Source organism: Rhamphochromis sp. 'chilingali', assembly GCF_963969265.1.
Source record: "Rhamphochromis sp. 'chilingali' genome assembly, chromosome: 8".
In the NCBI taxonomy this organism is placed as follows: Eukaryota; Metazoa; Chordata; class Actinopteri; order Cichliformes; family Cichlidae; genus Rhamphochromis; species Rhamphochromis sp. 'chilingali'.
Window position 1 is genome coordinate 16,175,325 of NC_137935.1, and position 23,024 is coordinate 16,198,348.

Below are 23,024 nucleotides of genomic sequence, written 5' to 3' on the forward strand. Positions count from 1 at the left end.
GTTTAAAGTTCATGACAGCAGAATCAGAAAAAGACTGAACAAGTGTGGCTTGTTTGGACAGCTTCTCTAAAAAGAACATGGCACCCTGGCATAGGTTTACAAAGCTGCATCTGATTAAACCACAAGATACTGTATCTGGAGCAACATCCTTTGGACAGCTGAGACCAACTTGGAGACGTTTGCTGTAATGCAGAATGTCTGATTTGGAGAAAACCAAACACAGCATGTGAGCACAAACACCTCATACCAGCTGTCAAGCATGGTAGTAGAGGAGCTACGATTGCCACCTTGCAGTCACCAAGTCTGAACATGAACTCCTCTGTATACTAAAGTATTCTAGAGTTTCTCGTGAGACCATATTTCTCACAGATAAAGGTTGTGCTAGCACGACAATTATCCCAAGCACACCAGCAAATCTGCAACAGAATATTTGAAAAAGAAAAGAATAAAAATGTTGCAATGAGCCAGTAAAAAAGTCCAGACCTCAACCTGACTGAAATGTTGTGGTGGGGCTTTAAGAGAGCTGCGTATAAACAAATGCCTACAAACCTCAATGAACTGAAGCAATCCTGCAAATAAGACTGGGGAAAAAAAATCCTCCACAATGATGTGAGACACTGATAAAGTCATGCAAAAAACAACTGGTTCAAGTTAATGCTGCTAAATAGTGGTTCTGTGAGCTAATCACAAGGTATAGATAAGAAGCAGTTTCTCCACAGGACTCTATCATGTCAGGTGAAAACCATTTTACATGACTGTAAATAAAGAGCAATTATGGATGCAGCTTTTTAATTCAGTTTGACTTTTTGGAGAACAGCTATGCAAGCTGTTTGAAGCTTACTGCCTGCCTTTTCCAGCTACATCACTAAAAGCAGGAATGAGAAAGATACCAATCTTGTACTGATCAATTTCTTGGCAAGAAAGCATCTGTTTGCCTGTCAATAATAGGATACAGAGCAATTATAAGACATGTGAGTGTGTCATTAATCTGTATTCTGATATTTCAGTTTTAACAGTCGCTGTGAAACTTGCTTGTTTGGTGTTTGTCAATTCTGCGTGTATTTGCTTTTCTTTGTTGCTTCAACTCAATAAAAATATCTTTGAGAAAAAAAAAAAAAAGGATACAGTAATTACAAGAGCGTTTAGTGCCTGCCCTCACTCACAGCACCGGTACATGCATTAACAATAACGGATTGCAGGAAGAAATTGAAAGCTTTGTGAAGCCAAGATGATGAATCAATATTATAAATACTAACCAGAGCTGGTATGCAGGTAAACTGTCAGCTGTTCTGATAAATCCTTCAATGTCCTTTTTCTTTAAAAAGACAGACATCACACACACATGTAGCCTCTTAGTAATGGGCATTGGCTGCTTTTCTTTATGTTATGGAATTATCACGTTTTTTACCTGACTTGGACATCAACACAGGCCACTTTTTTTTTAATTTCCTGTAATTAAATAGTTATCAGTTAACATTAATCAATTATATAACATAACCACTGGTGGCAGCCTTTATTGTAGTTTAAACTACAATTTCCTCCTCTGAGTTGATTGTATTTCTCTATTTTAGCATGCTCACACCCCAGTGAAAGTGGACTTTACATTTTTGTCCATTATGGGATTTGTAAACATCCAAGAAGGGCTAAAGTCTTGGATGCTAAAAAGATGCTGGCACAAGTCCGACATTGCTTTAATGACTGTGTATATGTGGCCTGGATGAGCAGAGTGTGTGCGCATACGTGCGTGTGTAAAGAAATTGAAGCATTTGACACCTCACTAACAAGCCAGCTGAGACAGCCAGTATCCTGACGCTGCCTTGGGCCACACAGCATCACTCCGCTTAATGCCCTCTGGCTAAATAAATAAGTATAAATATAAAAATATCTACATCCACCAAAGAGAGGAAGTTTTTTATGTTTATTTATTTATTTATTTTCCGAAGGCTGCTGACTGGAAACCATTTTCCACACTTCAAAAGAGGGCGTGGGAATAAACCGATGCCCATGGACATGCAACGATAAAGCAGACTCTCACATCCAAAGGCAAATCCTAAGCATCTCTTCTCGCTCTTCCCACTCGCCACCGATGCTCTCCCACCCGTTTTCTCTCTTTTTTCCCCTTGGCAGATCAACAAACATATCTCCTACTTATTTTTCTTAAACACATGTATGGTGAGCTGTGGCAGCGCTAACAGGTTAGGCCACTGATCGCTAAAAATGAACTCCACAGAGGAGGGAAGGAAGCCATGAGGGGAAACCCAATCCAATGACCACTTTTGGTCAAAAAGCTGCAGCATCCAGCGTTGCGGCCTAAAATTTAATTTCCCCTAGTAGAAAAGCCACCTCGATGCCTTTAGCTGCCTATTTTTAGTATGTTATCATTTAGCCTCAATCAGAGTACAGCAGTCAACCTCAGGAGTGAAGATTGTTGCAGTGAGACAATAAAAATTTTTTAAAAAAGCACTGAGCTCCACCAGAAGTGGCTCATCAGAATGAAGAGAAGAGAAGAGAAGAGAAGAGAAGAGAAGAGAAGAGAAGAGAAGAGAAGAGAAGAGAAGAGAAGAGTCTATTGGAGTTTATGTTTCTTCTTCTTCTTTCTATTTGGTGGCTCTGTTGCATCAGCACTGTCAGCTGAGGGCACAGTCGAAGCCTCAGAAAACAATGCCCGAGCAGAGGCATGCTTCGACTTCATAATAAATCAGTGTTTTCATGTTCCCGCCTGACTGTGGCATCATGTCAAATGCTCTTTGTCCCTTTAACTGACAGCACTTTTTAAGGGTCTCATTGTGAGCTGCTTTGTCAGGCTGTTGCCTCGATGCCCTGACATTAATTAGCACCAAGGAAGCAGAAAGCAAAGGAGAACGGCTGTAACCAGCGGACTAGTGATCGATGTCATCTGTGTTTTTCCTCACAGTATGGGGCCCCGGATAGAATCTGAAAAAAATCTGAGTTTATCCTTCTCCTTCCAGCTATAATTGTGTTAGACTATGGGGGATGCATCCCTGCTTTGGACAAACAAACCCAAGAGAGATTGTTTTTGGAGAGAAATAAGCTGGAAATAAAGAGCATGCGTTCTAAAAGAAGACTCTCTCACAGGGAGGGTGAGTGTGTTTGCAGGGCTGTAACGAGACAACCCAGAAGCCCCAGTGTCGCTGTGCCTCTGTGTGTGTGTGTGTGTATGTGTGTGTGTGTGTGTCACTTGGTTTGTCCTAATTAAAGTCATAACTTGCACCCATCAATGACACGGGACGTCAAAGTGAATCCTGCCTAATTACTCGACCTCGAGTCCCTGTCTTAAAGAGTCTCCGTGTTAACACATTCAAGACATTCATTAGTTCAGTTTCTCCTTCCCCCGAATTGCATAATCCTGAATTAGTTTGTGTTTTATTAAATTACCACAGAGACAAAAAAAATACACAGGGTTCAAACTGAGGAAGGAAAATATCCCCTTCATCACTACACATTAACTCTATGTAACTTAATACACTGTAATAAATGATTTATGGGGTGGACTACATCGCTTTATCCGTTAGAAGTTATTTTAGGTGTATAGAAAGTAGATTTTTATCCCTCATATTTATACTTTATTTAAAAGTACAACGAGGACAGCTTCGGTTGAAATACAGAATAAGATCTCTGCTTTATTTAGTCTCATTCGTGCTTTTAATAAAGAAATAAAAGCAGGTCTAAGAAAAGGACCAGACATAACTCATTCAAACCCACACTTTAGCCCCCCTGGAGATCACTTTAATGTCCCCCTGGGTGCCCTACTCACCTCTCCTCCGTGGCCATCAAAAACCCCAAAGATTGACGGGTGACTCTTGTTGACGATGTCGGTGAGCACCTCGAACCTGTCCTCCATGTGATCTCGCCGGCCTTGGATGGAGTACACGGCCACGTTGTTACTCTTGAACTCCCAGGTCTTGGAGAACTCCGCGTCCAGGACGTCCAGCCCACCGAAGCGCTCGTTCTGCATCATCTCCGCCACTTTCCCCTTGACCATCTTGACCGCATCTCGGCTGGACTTGACGATGGTCTTCACTTCGTCCGTGTGGAAGAAGTAACTCCACAGAGCCAGGCTGATGCACAGCAAGAACAAGGTCTCCGGTCTGAGCAGAAAATAACGCATGATCCGACCTAATAGAGACAGCAGGGTCATTGTATCCTCTATCATTTATTTATTCACGCGCAGGAAATCGCGGCAGGTTGTGTGTCGCTCGCCCCCCCGCCGCAGATTTCACTCCATCGTCGCTGTTTTTGTTGTTGATGATGTTACCGTGTTTGGTTTGGTTAGCGGCGAAACATACACATTTAACCGAGCTACTCACGCCGGGAAACATTCAGGTTGTACTGGACCAACGAGTGACACTTCACTGGGACGTATCAGCGACCGAGGCGAGATAAAGAAGGAGAAGCGCGGTGCACCGGCTGGTTCCCTCTAGCATTCAGCCCAGCAGTGAGCCACCACCAACGGCTGTCCGCTGACCATCTGCCGCGGTCCGAGAACACGGACACTCCAGGCGGGAAACAGCAGCTTCTCCCCTCCGTTTGGACTTGAGGTTAAGCCAGTGTGTTGGCTAGAGTAAAGTTGTGGGCAGAGCCTGTCCCTCCCCGGCCAGCCCTGCTACTGTTTCCAGTCCTGAAATAGCAGCCTGTGCTGAAACCCTCACATTCCCAGCTGCCACACTGGCTGCGAAGCCCCCGCTGCTGCTTTCCTAAACGGCCGTGCTGCTTTCACGTGCAGCTCGTAAAGTTCGCCTTCAAAGTTGTAGGAAATAATTGCATTTAAAATATCAACACTTACCCACAGACAACGCATAGTGATACCGTTTAAATAAGGGACCCGACCCCCCCCCCAAAAAAAACAAACAAACAAACAAACAAACAAACAAACAAACAAATAAAATAAAATAAAATAAAAACCTATTCAACTGCAGCTGGTTACGTCTGAAAACAAGGTGATTAGGCGATGCAAAGAAATGTAATCTACAGCCGTTTAGATAAATAATTTAGATACATTTAGATAAATAAATAAATTAGTTAATTAATGTAATCACTTGAAAGAAAAGAACAGTTGTGGTGTGGCTAAAACTTAATAAGTTGTCGCATTCACTGGCTTAAAATTCAGTAGAGAAACCAATAAGAAAACTGCAGACTGTTTACAAAAATTAAATTATTGCAGCATTATGTTATTTCATCCAAATGTTATAAATTCTACTGCTCAATTATATATCAGCCATGCCTAAAATCTCACCAGGGGTTAAGCAAGACACCAAGAGAGAAACCGCACGGGAGATTTACGACAGAACTCGAAGGCGTCCAAGGACCAGTCATACCACAGGTGAGTCTGAAGACCTCCGTGAATCAATAATTTTAAACACATGCTAACACGCAGCATTTCATTATAAAATTAAATCAGATAAATAACCTTTCATTAGGCCCAGTGTGTTTGTGGCAAGGTAGAATTGTCATGTTATAGGACAAAAGGGGAGTTCCTGTATTAATGTCAGAAGTTCTTCTCAGCCCCCCCCCCCCCCACCACCACCACCACCACCACTAAAAAACAAACAAACAAACAAACAAACCCAAACAAACTGAGAAAACTTGTAAAATTATTGTTTTTAGAACTATAATATCAGTCGCACCAGGAGTGAAATGTGAGATCAACACGTCCTCAGTTTAGCCCCTCTATTTGTTAACGTACAATAAAATGGCAAACGAATGAATCAAAAAAAAGATGTTAGCAGGAGTTTTGGTGGAAAGTTTAAATGACTCTGTTTTTACCATATTTACTAAAGAAAAACAAAGAGAAAGGGCACAAAAGTTAAAGTTTATCAACTGAGCTTTGATGTATTGTTATAAATATAAATAGCTTCGCTATGCTATGCATGCCTGTTTACCTACTAAATTAGATTTTCTAATTTTAATTCAGTCAGTTAAATGTTAAACTCCTCTTCACAACAATACATTAAAATGATCTTTAACTAATTGCCTAAAACGCTTCTGGTAATAATCTTATACTTTTACTTTACCTTTTAAGATATATGATTATATATACCACCATCAGCGTTTCAGATTATCTAATACAAGATTTAAATTGGAAAAACAAGTAATAATTTCTTATCTATTTGGTATTTAAGTGGCATTTTTATTTGATTTAAATTTTTATGAGGAAATGTATTCAGGCAAACAAAGACAGTCCCGGGGTCCTTGAGTCCTGCCTGACGCCATCGAGCCTCTCTCGGTCCTCTGTGGGTAAAACGTGGGGCTACCTCGTTTACTGTGTGCTGTTGAGTTCTCATCAAAATAAGATCAGTAAGTTTTGTCAACACTCGGTCGCTTTAGCTGTAGTTACTGAATACTTTCAGTCGACTCTGTGTGTTTGTTTCTCCGCGAAAACTTTTGAGAATCACTCAGAAGAGTTAGCAGTTTAGCCTCCAGTGCTAACACACTGTATCAAGAGCATCAGCCAGGCTAGCAGTGCTAACTGTACTTAGGGCAGCTTTAGCGTTGTTTAGATATCTGTATCTCCGTTTCTAAATGAACGCTTGGAAACGAAATAAGCCTGTCTGGGTTAACGTTTATTAACCCTTTCTTTTCCCAGTCGCCTGTGTTGTGCTTCAGCGTTGACAGGGCCACTTTACATCTGTCATGTTTGTGTCCTCAGAGATAACTGGACCACCTGAGACCCACTCAGCTTGGCAAGGATGGAGTACATGCAGGCTCCTGCCTCAAGCAGCCAGGGGAACATGTAAGTGCAGCCCTTTAGCACTGTGTGAGTTTTAACAGCAAAGCTCGTTCTCCAGACTGTGGATAGCATCTCTGCCTCTAACTGGCGACCGTGGCTCAGGGGGTTGGGAATCGCATCTGTAACCGGAACGTCGCCGGTTCGATCCCTGGGCTCTCTGTCCTGGTCGTTGTGTCCTTGGGCAAGACACTTTACCCTACTTGCCTACTGGTGTTGGCCAGAGGGGCCGATGGCGCGATATGGCAGCCTCGCTTCTGTCAGTCTGCCCCAGGGCAGCTGTGACTACAACCGTAGCTTGCCTCCACCAGTGTGTGAATGTGAGAGTGAATGAATAGTGGCATTGTAAAGCGCTTTGGGTGCCTTGAAAAACGCTATATAAATCCAATCCATTATTAACTATAAAGCCTATATTTCCTTTAATGGTGGTATTAAACTACCAATAGGAGGCAAGGACCGATATTTGGCTTGCTATCTATCAGCAAGCAGAATAATCAACTACATAGCAGCAGCAGCCTGAGTCATAAAGTTTTCTGCTCGACCATGGTAACATTTCAATGTAAATATCTTTAAAAACTATTAAAGATAAAAGCTTGACATTTTCCTTGGCGTCCCATACCATAAAAGTGAACCAGAATCTGTGATTTGGGGATAAAGAAATATGCAATTCTTAAACAAAGTTATTTTCTCACTTATAATTTGAGTGCCATATGGAAACTACAGGATTTTGTTCTATTCAGGTTAGACATCTAATGATATTATTCTTTATGTAGTACAACTTGTAATATTTACTCAATCAGCAGGAAATGGAATGAAAATTTTTTTTTGTTTCTTTCAAGTGTCCATTACTCAAGTGGATTTGGCCCCCCATCATATGCAAAGTGTATACATTCAGGGTGGTTTGAAATGTTGGGCTTCCAGCATTTTTGAGCCCTCATAACATTGTAATGTTATAACATAAGTACAGTCGATAGACACATGAAAAATTTAGGGCTGGACACATGTAAGCTCTGTTTTAAAACTGCAAGCAAATCAACCAAAATATTTGTATATTATATTTGTATATATTTGTATATTTGTTTTAGTAATCAACTTTGAGCAGCAGTATAGTCATGGCTTCAATAGCAAAACTGCACCAGTGGTCATGTTTGTAATGTAACGTAATGGGAAGAAGCACTGGTACTCTGGATGTTTGATCTGCTTTGTTATAATTCACTGGAAAAAAGAATCAAAAAGTGCATTTTTGGTTAACTTTCAGGGGTAATATCACTACATGGCATAGGCGGCTGGTCAGTTGTAGCATAAGAAATTTCCTTTCTTTTCTTTTTTTCTTAAACCAACATTTTTAAATCAGGCTTATCGCTTATACATAATTTCTTCCGTTAGTTATTGTACCAAAAAAAAAAAATAGATTCTGATGGAGTCATGTGGGGGACAATGATTGGGTTTTTTGTTTGTTTGTTTTTTCATTAAATCATCCATAAAGCACAACTGCAGTAAAATAAAATATACCATCTTTTCAGTGGGTGTGTTGCTGATTTGGACCAAAAGTTCCTAATTAAGAGCCCTGTTGACAAACTTGGTTCAAATCCTTTTCCACCGATCCAGTGCTATTAGCCAATCTCGAACCAGTTCTACATGTTTTAACCAAATAAAACTGGTTACCAGTGCCATAAAGCTGACACCAGTAGGACACCACAGAATTTCTGGTATCAGTAACTACCGTAATTGTCGGGCTATAAGCCGCTACTTTTTGCACCAGCTTTGAACCCTGCGGCTTTTAGTCAGGTGCGGCTTTTCTATGGATTGTCCATGATTTTTGTGATATCGTAAGAGGATTTGTTTTGTTTGTTCCGCTGTTGTACGGCACTACGTTGCCTGGTGGAAGGGCATGTGATCAGACACACAGTATCGGGGATCAAGAGTGGTATGTTGATCACATGTCCATCCGCCAAGCAACATAGTGCCGTACAAGTAGCGCGAAAAACAAACTTCAAAGTAGCGCTACGCGTTCAGCGGGAGGCGTGGATGACGAGCGGCGATAAACTTGCGAAAAGCAAGTTATGCTCAACTCTACCGGTGGATTCTGACAGCGTGGAAAAGTGTGAAAACATCCACGCTCACCAACGGATTTCAAAGGGCTGGACTGCTGCATGGAGAGGAGGACACCGCCACGGCCCTTCTGAGGGTGTTCGACTCTGACACTGACAACGAGGATTTCTTTGGTTTTGAAAGTGACAACGAAGGAGAGAAGCTGAGAGTGGATGACGAAGCCACCCTGAGCCTGTTTGTTTCCGACACTGGAGAAGAGGAGTTTGGTGGTTTTAGTGCGCAGGAAGATGGTGGTGAATGACTGACTTTTCTTCTTGTTAAAGCCGTGTCACTTCATATACCTAAAAAGTTATGCAAATATGTACCCATAACTTGTTTTTCAAAATATTAATAAAAGGGGTGTGTCTCCAAACAGCCATCTCTTTCCTGACAATTCCCTTTGTGCATATTCTCTTACATATGATAAGTCAACCTTGAAACACCTGCGGCTTTTGGTCAGGTGCGGCTAATGTATGTACAAAACAGGATTTTCCCCTGATTTTAGCTTGTGCGGCTAATATTCAGGTGCGCTTTGTAGTCCGGGAAATACGGTATGTGAGGGGTTACCAAAAGAAATTCCCTAATGATTAGCAGCCCACAGATTCTGATAACTATGTTATATCTTGTTCTCATGTAAATTACTTCTGCTCTTAAAGCTTCAGAACACTTGGATCTCAAACCTGTCAAAAAGTGGGAAAGTTTTCAGAAGATAGCATTTCTCTGCCCCGACACATCACTAGTGGAATACAGATCATGGAGCAGTCTTTGTTAAGACTTAAAATTGAAATAATTAATATTTTATTTATTAGTCAAATAATAGGCTTGATCTGAATACATGTCCCTAGGCGGTAAAGGGGCTGCAGCTGTCTTCAGTCCAATATAACAACTAGCAGTAGCTTTTGATTTTAAATTGATTATGGCGCACTGTAAGTGTAGTTTTGCCAGAACCACTGAGATGAATTATGTCATCAAGTAAAGTGAACGTCGTGACTGTTTATTTTCAGAAAATGCTCAGGTGATGAGAAAAATATGGGAAAAACGCGACAACATAAGCTGCGACCTGCTTTGTAAAATCTCCCATTGTATTGTACTGTACATGCTGTCTTTAGTGAAGAGGCTGAAACCTATTATATAAATATATATCATCAACAAAAGGGTCTGAAACAACCCATCATTTATATGTGTTTCATTGACTTTGGCGTCTCTCCCCTCCAGCCTCTGCTGTACCTGTGGTGTCCCCATTGCTCCTAACCCAGCCAACATGTGTGTGGCCTGCCTGCGCACTCAGGTCGACATCTCAGAGGGAATCCCCAAGCAAGTCACAGTGCATTTCTGCAAGCAGTGTGAACGGTGCGTTTCATGCATTTAATAACAAACACATAACAGTTGTATTTGTTTTGTACACTGCAGTGCACCCATTATATCACTGTTTCTCTTTAGAAGGCATTTACAGGTGAAATGTAGCAGTCAGAACGGTGTGTTTTTATTTAAATGCATTTCCTCTTTTACGCAGGTACTTGCAGCCTCCAGCGACCTGGGTACAGTGTGCTCTGGAGTCCAGGGAGCTGCTTGCTCTTTGCTTGAAAAAACTAAAGAGCTCCATGTCTAAAGTAAGCCTCTTTCTTACTCAGTGTCACTAAAGACGAATAGCATATTTCTACATAAGTGAAAAATTTCTAGAATAAATTAAATATAAGGGGGTGTCCAGTGCCAGTTTGTAACATTAGATTCACAAGCTGCTTGTTTCAGTCCTGCCTTTTTATTGAGCACATTTTCTTTTTGTTGTGTTTTTGGGTTGTGTGAGGAGAGGGACCATCTTAGACATATGCAAGCTAAGAATTCATATCCTTAAGTATATATTACATTTTTAATGACAGTAAAGTTTAATCAAAACCTTAATGCTGTCCTCTTAAAACCCTTCTAGTTTAATGTTCTGTGCAGGTACTCTGTGATACATTATTACATTACAGCATCCTTCCCATCTATCTCTTTTTTTATTATGATGTGCACCACGTTCACTATTGTACTTCTCAATACTCAGACAGTGCTCGCAGATCTAAAACATCTCTCTTCACAGGTGCGACTTATCGATGCTGGATTCCTGTGGACAGAGCCGCACTCCAAAAGGATTAAGATGAAACTGACCATCCAGAAAGAGGTTAGAAAACAGGGGGACGTTTCTATGTGTGGGAAAATTCTATTTGTAATTAACAATATGAGATGAGCAAGGTGCTTTTTGTCCAGAACGTTTAAAACAAAATCTTTTAATTTTTTTTTTTATAATCTTAAGAATATTCATAAAAGTGGTGACAAGTTGTAGGACGTGCATCCACTACAAAGTGACCCTGAGGTTGTTTTATCAGAAGAACAAGCGATCTGTCTGTTCTTCAGAGAGTTAAGTGAGAGTAGCGAGCCTCGCCATTGGCTGTCATCGCATCTCCTTGACCTTTAGTGAGAACCTGAGCCTTGTGTTTTTTTTTTTTTTTTTGTTTTGTGCAGTTGGAGGGTCTTTATAATTCTGCCAGCAGTTCTCCCTGTTCACATAAAAATTCAAGCATAACAATTCAAATATGCTCTCCCTGAACAGCTTGTTTAATGAATTTCAGCCACAAGTTTTTGTCATCGTTTCCTATGGAGTTGGAGCATATGGTGTGACTTGTTGTTGTCTTCTCCAGGTGATGAATGGCGCCATCCTACAACAGGTATTTGTGGTCGAGTTTGTCATCCAGTCCCAGATGTGTGACGACTGCCACCGTGTGGAGGCCAAAGACTTCTGGAAGGCCGTCGTTCAAGTTCGTCAGAAGGTGACCTGTGGTCTTACACTCTAATAAGTACAAACTATTTTCCCATTCTGGCTGTTTTCAAGCTTTTTAAAAGCACTTTTAAATAAACCATGAACCATTTTATCAGTTATTGAAGTGGATGGTGAATGGTTATATTTTAGCACATTTGTAAAATTGGTTGTCATAGTAAAGGGTTAAAAAGTAAAGCTTGTGGTCAAAGCTGAAAAATGTGTGCAAAGCCTCTTTTTCCACTAGCACTGACTCGACTTTAGACGTCAAATTTCATTCAGAAGAGTAATGTTTACTTTTTACGGTTTTTTTGGGTCATTGACTGTTTCTCTTAGCGCTGTTAGTGTATCATATAAACATACAAACATACCTCTCTGAGTCCTTGTTGGGAAATACAACTCAAGACACTCCGTACTGACGTACTGAACTTTACTGCTGCAGAGACAGTAGACTAGCAGTTCAGTGATTAATAGTTATGTTACTGTGAAGCTAAGCTATGTTATTATATAACTCAGCCACTTCATAATAAAAGCCAGTCACTGAAAAAGCTTTTGCTCTGTAGCTGCATGACAGAAAAGGCTCAGCAGATCGTAGATGCATGAAATAAACAGCTTGCTCAGACGTGGAAAAAACCCAGCTGTATTGAATGCCATTAAGTTGAGTGTTCGCAGGCAAATGCAAAGCTACTTATCGAGGTTTGTGCTGTTTAAAGGGATGAGTATGAGTTTCTCTGTGATGAAGATTTCTCTTTTGTCCATCAGACTGTACACAAAAAGACTTTCTACTATTTGGAGCAACTGATCCTGAAGCATAAACTCCACCAGAATGCCCTCAACATTAAAGAAATACATGGTAGGTCAATGATCTATGATTATGTGCACAACGCTGTGTACGCCAATAGAATTCTATAATAATGTTCCAGGTTCCTAAGAATGAGAGAGAAGCTGATAAACACAAACGATAAATGAATTTATCTTTCAAAATATTTATTTATCTTTTCATCATCTCTGTCTGCTCCTCTTCTTCATCTGCCACCTCCACCGCTGTTCTCTCCTCCCTCATCTCCACCTCATCCTCTTCCTCCTCAGCTGAAGCCGCGTCTCCAGAAGTCAGAGTTCTTACCTGAGAGAATGTGCATTAAAAATGCTGCTTTATTCCCAGTTTATATTGTCAGCAGATTAAATGTGCAGACCTCCCATTTCTAACAATAAGCAGTGTTGGGGAGTAACGGAATACATGTACCGCCGTTACGTATTTAGAATACAAAATATGAGTAACTGTATTCCGTTACAGTTACCGTTTAAAAAGGTGGTATTCAGAATACAGTTACTTTGTTGAAATAAATGGATTACACTGCGGTACTTTCCTGTTTCATTTTGTCGCGGGTCAGGACTGTTTGGGTTTTGTTTGACAGCTACGTTCTGTTGTTCCAGGCGGCAGCGTTACGGTTGCCATGGTTACAGGGCGACGCTCTCTCTCTCTCTTTCTGCGACTGTGTGTTTCCTGGGTGAGAGAGCGCCTTTTCGTTGTTGTTGTTGTGCTAAGCTAACAGGCAGAATGCTACAAGCATAGCTCTAAAGAATGTAGCATCATGGGCAGTGTAGTCCGTGTTGCAGGGAGAATGGACTGCCATACACGTTATGTGTCTGTGAGCGCGAGGAGGGAGAAAAAGGAGAGTGGAAAGGTACGAGTTGTCGTCGAGGAAAAACGGGAGCTGGAAGCATGTAAATATAATAATAACCACTGCAGCCAAGAAGAGTGCCTGACGAGCCCAGTTGTAAGTAAGCTATTAAGACTCGACTGTACACCGTGTTCGTGTTTCCCTCCGAAAACAATAAGTTCCGTTGGAGCAGCCTTTCAACGCCTCTCTCTGTCTGTCGCAAGAAAAGTTGACCCACACAACAAAGTAAAGCTAGTTTTCGGCTACGAGCCGACAGGGACCCCGCCGTATTAGTCAGAGGTCCCTTTACTACAGTTCGGAGTCGCGGACGTTCAGTAATAGTAATAAATCACACAGCAATAGTGCATTCACGTTGTTGTAAAAAGCATGATAATATATTAAGTAATCCAAAGTATTCAGAATACGTTACTCTCATTGAGTAACGTAACGGAATACGTTACAGAATACATTTTGGGGCATGTATTCTGTAATCTGTAATGGAATACATTTTAAAAGTAACCTTCCCAACACTGACAATAAGCTGGCTGTAACTGCAGCAGCTGGTTAAAAGATAATGTTATGGACGCTAACCTTAGGTTTGAGTGTCCTAAAAATCTCACTTTCCCTATGATAAACAGTTGATTTATATTCTTGCATCTTATGAAAGTTTATACTCCAATTGCCTGAGTCTGACGGCATTAGATCTACTTCAGTAACAGCGGCTAACACCAACAAAAACGGCTGCTCTTACTCACAGAAATGTTCGGGATAGCCGCAGCATAAGTCAGCGTCACTGTCATCAGTCAGAAATGAGCTTCGCTGGCTCGGTCAACACGTATCAGACTCCTTCGGCGACGTTCTACAGCGTCCTCAAGAGTACATAGACACGGACGCTTCACATCAGGCATGTTGACAGCTGACATAAACAGTGGACTGAGAGTCTAGATTTACTACTGATGAATGAGGGGAAAAAACTGAAAATATTACAAATATTTAATTGACACTTGTTTCTTTTTAATGTGCACATATTGTTTAAATATATTAAAGTGTTGTGTGTGCAATAATGTGTTTATACACAGGCAGTAGTGGAAACCTGCCAGCCTGCCGCGGCTGGTATGGGGTGCCGAGGGTTAAAGGGGAAATGCCTCGTCTCTGCTGTGGGGACTTTTACCCAAATTACACTGCAAAGTGGGAAACTTGCCCTAGTTGTCACCAGCGGAACTAATGTGGGTTAGAGCGAAGGAGAGCATAATGATGTGTCGAGTGTTAATTACCTCTTCCCGTACCAGGCAACCAGTCATGCATGCATATCACTGGCACCAATAACTCCATGCAGCTGTCCTCGCGTGGGCCTCTCAGGGGCACACGTTGTACATCTAATCAGTGCGCTCTAATCAGAGCGGGTGTTCCTTACCAGCTGCCTGCAGAGCAAGCTTGTTTCTTACCCTACTTATGGATGCTAAGTGCTACTTCATACATACTTATATGCACAGAGGCTCACATGCTGTGCATTGAGTGACATCGCAGCAGCAGTCCTCTGTATTCTTGGATGGGACTGTTAAGCAGAGTTTTGGCCCGATGGGGTTGTTTAAATCATCTCCATGTCTCGGCAGGACTTGAAAGCTTTAAGAAGGTTACATGTGGCTGCCATATTTTTCTTTCCTCTTCATCTGCTCTGTGGTATGTGCCGTTTTCATGCATATGTTCTTTGGCGTGGGGATGACCTGCGAAGCACGCCTGTGATAAATATATCTGTGAAGTGTATTTGATGGTATTGCTTTTTCTCGCAGAGGGCATTGATTTCTACTACGGCTCCAAGCAGCACGCTCAGAAGATGGTGGACTTCTTGCAGTGCACCGTGCCCTGCAGGTAAACATTGCTTGCCTTTGAAAACACACAGCACGACCTTCACAGCGTTCAGTGATGGCGTCTGTCAGGGTTCAGTTTGTATGTGGAAGTGGAGATGATTAGCTAGCAGGTGTTAGCGAAATCTAGCCTGTCGGTAATACATCTGAATCGGAAGAGAATGTAACCCCTTAAAAAGAAAGGGAATATATTAAAGTTTTTAATTAATTTGAAACCGTGTGCAAGTGTTGTGTCTGCATGGCAGAAACTGTTTATATAATCATGATCTACACAGGATGTTTCCTTTCCATGTGTGCACAACATCTCAGTGCTTTTAGGCCCTTTTGTTGTACCATTTGTCCGACTGACACTTAACAAGCTTTCATGTGTTGGTGAATGTTTTAATATTACTAATAAAAATTAATACTTTCTTTTTAACTTTAAAGGTCAAAGGCATCTCAGCGCCTCATCTCTCACGACATCCACTCAAACACATACAACTACAAGAGCACCTTCTCCATGGAGATCGTACCGGTCTGCAAGGTATCCAGCAAACAGTTGCGTTTATATTTGGAACTCATTTTAGTTGAATCTAGGTTTTATCCCATGATTCATTGTTAGCAGTGAGACCCACCCGACTGTCCTCGTCACTCCTACGGCCTACACATTATACATATTTCTGTTAGTTTATAAAAAAGGTTGAATTTGTGTTTAACGGTGACAGGTTAGATTAAACTGGAAAGCAATGACATTAAGATGAAGGTGGGGATTAACTGATCCCTGTCAGGTGTCATTTTCAGTAGTTGATTAGCTGCCCAGTGCAGTTGAATGCTTTAATATCATGACATATACTGGGTTTGTTAACACCTCATATTTCAGTACTAGGGGCTCCATGGAGGGACACTTGTTTTCTTAAATGAAAATAAAATATTTTTTATTTTTATTTTTTGAGCAAACAAGCTGTTCAGCACATGTTCAAAGCCTTTTTACCCCACGTGACCTCAGTTTGACCCCCGGTTTTCTGGTTGTCTGGTTGCCAGGACAACGTCGTGTGCCTTTCACCTCGGCTGGCGCAGAGCCTGGGGAACATGGGTCAAGTCTGCGTGTGCATCCGTGTCACCAGCACCATCCATCTGATCGACCCCCGCACCCTGCAGAGTGAGTACGGAGGAGTTTTGACACGTTTAGCTGACAGCACGGCTCACGCTGTCTGCAGCTCACCTGGTTAGTTGTAGAAGCATTTCTCACGTATTTGTGTTGGCTTGCAGTCAGCAGAGATGTAGTTTAAGTCGGGGATAAGTGCAGCAAATAATTGTTGTCCTTTTAAAAAGAAAAAAAAAATTGTAATAAAACCTAACAGCAAGTAGCTTTTGAGCTCGAACCTGCTGGCCGGGCCGGCCTTTCTTGTGTGGAGTTTAGATGTTGTAGCTGTGTCTGTGTGGCTGCTTTTTGTGTGCTCTGGCCTCCTGTGACAGTCCTATAACACGCATAACACACGTGACTCTATCCACCCTGCTCATCTCCTTGAATTGGACAAACGGTGTATTTAACTTGTAATTTCATTTTTGTTATTATTATTATTTTTTGTTTGTTTAAAGTGCCCATGCCTATTTTGAATTCCTATGAATGATCTCATAGTAAACACAATTAGTAGTGGCCTTTTAGTGTTAAGCTGCAGATATTCAACAGAAAATTGTCCAGTAATTTATTTGTAATTAACAGTAGCAGTTTTGTGTTATGAGACGTTTAGCAGGACATTTTACGTTTACATTTTATAAACCGTTTGACAGCTGATGGCTCAAAAATAATGGACATTTTAATTAACAGGCGAATTCATTCACTAGATTTAAATGTCTTCTGATTTCTTTAAGTCTGTTACCAATGGTTATTAGCATTGTTGAAAAAGAAGCTGTTGATTTTAGCACTTAATACATTTGCTCAGAAACTGAAATTGTGTAATTACATAAGAAGCCGATCATCACAGTCGACTAGCTGAATGTTTAAATATTCATCTGAGTAGTTTCTCATTGTATGACTTTGTTAAACCAGTTGTTGCCTCTGTGCACTCGGTTTAGCCTCTTTCAGTATCTGCACTTTTAGAAACATTACCACAGGTTGCTTATTTTTCACTCTTGTATTGTTCATAACACCAGAAGTATTTCCTGCATTACAGAGAATCGCTGCTTGGTCGACACCCTTCTGAACCGCACTAGACTGACCCCAGTTTGGTGACCACATGTTCCACGCAGTCATTTTACTCGGCTGCTTCTCTCTTCTCCAGTCACAGCACGAGATTAGACGTGCTCCCAGAGAGCAAAACATATTTCAGATTGCATTATTTATTCTATCAAAGCCAAGTTATCTGATTTAGGGGGACTTATTACCAATACAAGCACGGAGACAATTAGTGATGGGTTGCTTCCTCTGCGTGTGGCGTAATCGCTCATTTTGTGAGAGGCTGGATGGTCCTCCACATCTTGAAGCAGCACACACGTTTTTAATTACTCTTCAAAGAGCAGGCTATATTTGGAGCAGAAAGTTTTTTAGCTGGTTGAAAAGCACAAACAGCCTCAAGGCTGTCGAGCAGATTCAGCGGCACAAGGCAATTAACTCATGTATCAGAAGTATCTGTTTCTGTTTTTCTGCTTGTACAGTTTGATTGCAGTATAGACAGGAAGACAATCTTCCTGTCTAGTTTGTTTACAGTACGAACAGAAAGAAAAAGCACTTATGGATAAATCAGACTTGGAATATTTTTAATACTCTGCTTAGAAAAATGAAAGGAAGATTTAGAAAACACACGCTGAATATCTATACTGATATAGGCTGGGTAATTTGTTAGGATTGAAAGGCTCAACTTGCCACATCTTTTCACGGAAAAGAAATTAATCTACAGACAGTGGGCTGAATTCAAATACAGCCCAAAAATCAAAGTGAAAAGGACTAGTCCATTTTACTGAAATTTCATTACAGCAAATCCAAATGGTGCTCAGTAGTTTGTATGGCCTCCTTGTGCTTGATGATGGATGGTGTCCTTGGGGATCTCCTCCCACATTTGGACCAGGGCATCACTGAGCTCCTGGGCGGTCTCAGGTGCAACCTGTCAGAAGGACTGAAACATATGTCCCAGTGGTGTTCTGTTCGATTTATGTCAGGCGAGCATGGGGGGGGGGCAGGCAGTGATATCAGTTCCTTGCATGAGCTGGTTTCAAACTGTCATCACATGTGGCCGGCCATTGTCGAGCACCAGGAGGTGCCCAGGAACCCTGCAGCAGGGTTTGACAGGTTCAAGGATTTCTTCCCAGTTTGGCAGTCAGGTTGCTGCTGCCTCACCTGTAGAGGTCTGTTCACCACTCGATGGATGTGTCGTGCCTCGGACCTACCTGTGTAACCTCTGTAGGGTCCAAATTTTTCTTTATATTGGGTCAAAATCCCAGAACTTTAACTGACTTGATGCTATACTCAGATTTAAAAGTGTTATTTTCATATTTTTTGAGTAGTGTATGTATTTTTTCCAGAAAAAATTATTTAAATATCCGGAAAGTTAAGTGTGTGGGGTTTTTTTTGTTTTTTTTTAATTAATTACTCTAAATAATCAAAAGTATCTTTCTAGTTGCCGAGGTGGACGGGAACACATACTGGCGAAACCCCTTCAACGGTCTCTTCAACCCAAGCCAGCTGGAGGAGTTCATAGTCATGGACACTGACATCATCAGAGACCAGAAGCTGGGTGCTGGAGCTGGCATGAGGTCCAACAAAGTAAGGGCGCGTGTGTGTTGGTGCAGAACAGATTGCATTATGGGGGAACATTGCTCTTCCCTTAGAAGTAAAATCAATAGCAAACCATTACATTATCCCTGAACCTGTATGTTGGATTCGAGCCAAATCGACACAAACAGTCAGGAGTGTTTCTTTTGAGGCGAGTGCGGTGTGTAGTTTCCCGTCGCTCTTTTGAGTGTGAGTGTGTGTGTGTGTGTGTGTGTGTGTGTGTGTGTGTGTGTGTGTGTGTGTGTGTGTGTGTGTGTGTGTGTGTGTGTGTGTGTGAGTGTTGCATTATTATTGATGCACCTGAGTGAGCAAACTTGGACGAAAGAACAGGAGTAATGTTGTTTGATTGCTTTAAACATTTTGGATTTTCCCTTCCCTCTTTGTGTTTGTGTGTATACAGCACACCCTGGCTGAGGTGTGGGTTCAGAAAACATCAGAGATGAATACCAGTCAGCAGTACCACTGCCGTACATTCCTGGGCCACCTTCTCAATATTGGAGACCTGGTGCTGGGGTACGTACGCAGAACAGTCGGATAACAATGAATAAATAAGAGTAATAATAAATAATGAAATAATGGTCAGTGGTTAATTTTCTTCTTATCTTGTAGGTTTGACTTTGCCAATTCCAACATCAATGATGAGTACCTTAATAAGATGAACCCTCACCATGTTCCTGATGTGGTAAGTGTCACCTGCACTCAGCGACACGATTTGTTGACTTGATTAACACTGACCTCTAGTGGCAAACTAAAACCCTGCATGGAGTTCTGAACGTTCATCCCTTCGTTAAATCGCATGGGAACAAAAATGCCGTGTGTTGTTGAATTTGAGCATTTGTACATTCAAAGGTGCTGATCAAGAAGAGCTACGACCGCAGCAGGAGGGTGAAGCGCAGGAACTGGAAACTGCAGGAGATGGCCAGAGACCGTGAAGGCATGGACACAGATGATGAGAGGTAAGACTGCTCAGCTCATTGAGATGAATGATGTATGGCTTACAAGCATTTACCTCTAAGCTGTCTTGGGAATGTTTTGTTTTTTTTGTTTTTAGGCTAAGATTAAGGACTTAAAAGTTTAAAAAGCACTTTTGTTTGGGACTATGTTCAGATGTTTGTACAGTGGTTTGGTTTTTTTGGGGGTTTTTTGTATTCCTGTCGTCCTCCCTTCACTCCCAGCTGATTGTGGCTCCCCTCCCTGACCCTGGTTCTGCCAGAGATTTTCCTTCCCACTGTCGCTTAGTGCTCCCACATAGGGGTCATCTAATTGTTGGAGTTTTCCTTCCATTATTGTAGGGTCAACCTGAAGTTGTATAGTTTTCACTTGGAAAAAAAAAATCAGGTTTATTGGTGTGAATGATTTGTTTCAACCAGTATAGCGCTGTAGCTCACTGATGTGTGTTTTTGGACGACAGTGGAGGCGTAACAGATGAATGAGCTGCTTCAGACTCAGATACACAGAAAATACTTCTTAAAATGATTCATTATTAGTTTTAAGCTTTTCATACAATTTCTAAACATATTGACAGACACAGTTGCCAAGTGGAACTGCAGAGCTGTTAATATAGTTGAGGACACGCGCTTTACATAACTGTGGTTCCTCGTGCCTCCCCAAGAGTGACAGAGAGGGAGTGGATAAATATTTACAGTTTTTTTGCTAACATGAATGTTCAATAAACATGTTAAATGTGTATATTTTCCCTTTTTTCTTGAGTCCGTTTGCTCACGCAAAATGAAATGTGAATGAAAATTAATCCACAGTAACCCTGTGACGAATCAGATTAAACATTTTAATTGTTTGACAAGCACTAATATATATTATATATTTTTGTATGCTTACCTATTAGTATATGGTTTCATTTTTTTTACGGTAAGTTGTATTTCACAGGAGAGATCCTGTGTTAAAAGATTGAAGAACACTCTTCAAATTCTCTTTGAATTTAAGCATTTAACATTCTTTGTTTATTCTGCATTTACTTCATTATATTCCATAAATGTCTGTTACAAGCTTAAATATAAAGTTGAAAAATGTAATTGCAACCAGGCTATTGATCAAGTAATTGTAATTAATCACGATTAATTACAGAAAATTTTTTTTAATCTTTTGACAGGACTAAATATTATGAATTAATAGTCAGGTGAATAAAAAAATATCTAATCAAAAAGTGGGGGTCGGGGGTGCTCCTCATGAAGTATTAAAAAATTAGCATAAATTTGAAACGCCTTGGAAATATCCCTTAAAAAAGAGCCGTCAGAGGGCACAACTCTCCCAGAGGTAAAAGGCTATGCTAAAACTTTTATGTTTTATGATGTCAAGTCACGCTGGCGTCTGCCTGTTATGGTCTCATTGTGACATCGAAGGGCGTTGTGTAGAAAACATAAAAAGTGTCTCTTACAGCTCGCTCCCTGTGATATGATGTATTACTCAATATGGTTTCTTGACATTTCTTTCCCCCCAAGGTCAACTTTACTTTGGAGCTAGCAATGAAGGTCAAATGCTTAGCCAACCTAGGTACTCGTGTCCTGGAAGGCCCAGTATATTATTGTGAAGTTTTAGATGATCCATAAAAATTGTGCCTAATATAACGTTTTAAGCTGTTTTTTCAACTTTAACATTTTCTATGACCTCGACCCAATTTTTCACCAAAATTAAGTCGGCTTGAGCTATCAACGCACAAAATGTGAAAATTACATGTTAAAAACTGGTTGATAGACCGCTAACAATCAGAACTGATTACTTACTCCCTCCCTTTGAGGTGAGATTAAATAACCAAAGGGTCTTATTATCATTTTAAGATTAAAGCCGTTACTTCCAGCACGCACATCTCTGGTGTAGACCACATAGGAAAAACACTTCGATACCTGAAACGAGGACTCAAGGGAGTTAATAGTTGTTTAGTGTACTAAGAGCGCAGAGTGTCATGTGGTTTGTCTTTTGTTATCTGTAAAGTAACCAGACTGGTTTTGCTCTCAACTTACTTTTCTGTCTTCAGGCAATATCAGGACTTCCTGGAGGACCTGGAGGAAGATGAGGCACTGAGGAAGAACGTCAATATCTTCAGAGGTGAGCAGCTGATGACCGCAGCACAGACTTACTCCCGCAGCAGCATCACGAGAGAGATTTCAGAGCCTTTGTTTAGGTTTCTATTGTCAGGTTACGGCTCATTTACCGTCAACGGCTGCTTGAGGTTCTGATGGAAGTTGTGTCACACGTTCATTACAGATGATGCATGAGACACTTAATGAGCAGATGCTGATTTTTCAATTTCAGATGCGTCAAAGATCCCGGTGGAGAGCGACACTGATGATGACGGAGCACCACGCGTTTCCCTGGCGGAGATGCTGGAGGAGTTGAGTCTAACGGACGCCACAGGAGGAGAGGGTGCCGACATGATGACGGACTAACCAGTCGGCGTTCTGACATTGTGACGCCGACAGCCGATTTATCAAATAAAGGCCCGTTTACAATACAACGGTGCAATTGCACACCGGATTTAGAACTGTCTGCAAATTGGGGACCGTTTCAAACACGGACAGATGATATGTTGGTGCAAACAAATCCAGTGGTGTACTGGTTTATGATGGTTAAAACGTACCAACTGTGAGTCATAATGGCACTCAGTCATATGAAACATGATAATTTATCTCCATGGTCTCAGTGGATTTTATCCAAACTGGGTCTTCAGATCACATTTCCTGTCTTTATATGATCCTCTTTGTCATATCAGAATAATATGAAAATGAAGCAGTTACAGCTGCTTTATCGAAATAAATCCTTACCCACACATTTTCTGCTGGTTTAGAGGCTCATGTTGTGAAGTGCTTTGCTTTATTTATCCACCAGAGGGAGCTTTGTGCTAGGAAGATATGGGAAGTAACTCATTTAAAGGAGGCTGGCAGCAAGCTGAGCAAAGTCTGTTAATGGTGTAATTTGGCTACTGTGGGCAAAATGCAAATGCTGTCCAGCTGCAACACCTTCAGCCAGCGAGCGTACAGTCTCTGTGAGGCGAGCTGATTTAAAAACGAAAGTGTAAAAATGGGCATTCTTCCCCTCTCTGTTTGAAGCCTGTCGCACCAGCATGTGCTTTAAATGCAATACATTTAAGTCAGCACTTATTTGTGCCTTC

The 23,024-nt window shown here is 41.2% G+C and overlaps 2 protein-coding genes across 2 annotated transcripts in view; one reads left to right on the forward strand and one right to left on the reverse strand.

The window, feature by feature from the left end:
• The window catches only part of ppm1lb (protein phosphatase, Mg2+/Mn2+ dependent, 1Lb), a 60,796-nt gene extending 56,087 nt beyond the window's left edge, over positions 1–4,709 (reverse strand). Inside the window, exon 1 of the mRNA XM_080889241.1 lies at positions 3,776–4,709. Within this exon, the coding sequence (XP_080745367.1) occupies positions 3,776–4,174 (399 nt within the window). The 5' untranslated portion in view covers positions 4,175–4,709. The remainder of the gene's footprint in view (positions 1–3,775) is intronic.
• Positions 4,710–6,200: 1,491 nt separating this feature from the next.
• On the forward strand, positions 6,201–22,687 carry nmd3 (NMD3 ribosome export adaptor). Its single transcript, XM_080888745.1, has 16 exons — positions 6,201–6,315; positions 6,668–6,751; positions 10,052–10,186; positions 10,350–10,446; positions 10,914–10,994; positions 11,512–11,640; positions 12,390–12,480; positions 15,079–15,157; positions 15,580–15,676; positions 16,174–16,291; positions 18,747–18,892; positions 19,302–19,414; positions 19,511–19,583; positions 19,751–19,857; positions 21,891–21,961; positions 22,169–22,687. The coding sequence occupies exons 2-16, from the start codon at positions 6,708–6,710 to the stop codon at positions 22,300–22,302; spliced, it is 1,515 nt and encodes a 504-aa protein (XP_080744871.1). The 5' UTR covers positions 6,201–6,315; positions 6,668–6,707; the 3' UTR covers positions 22,303–22,687.
• The last annotated feature ends 337 nt before the right edge of the window (positions 22,688–23,024 follow it).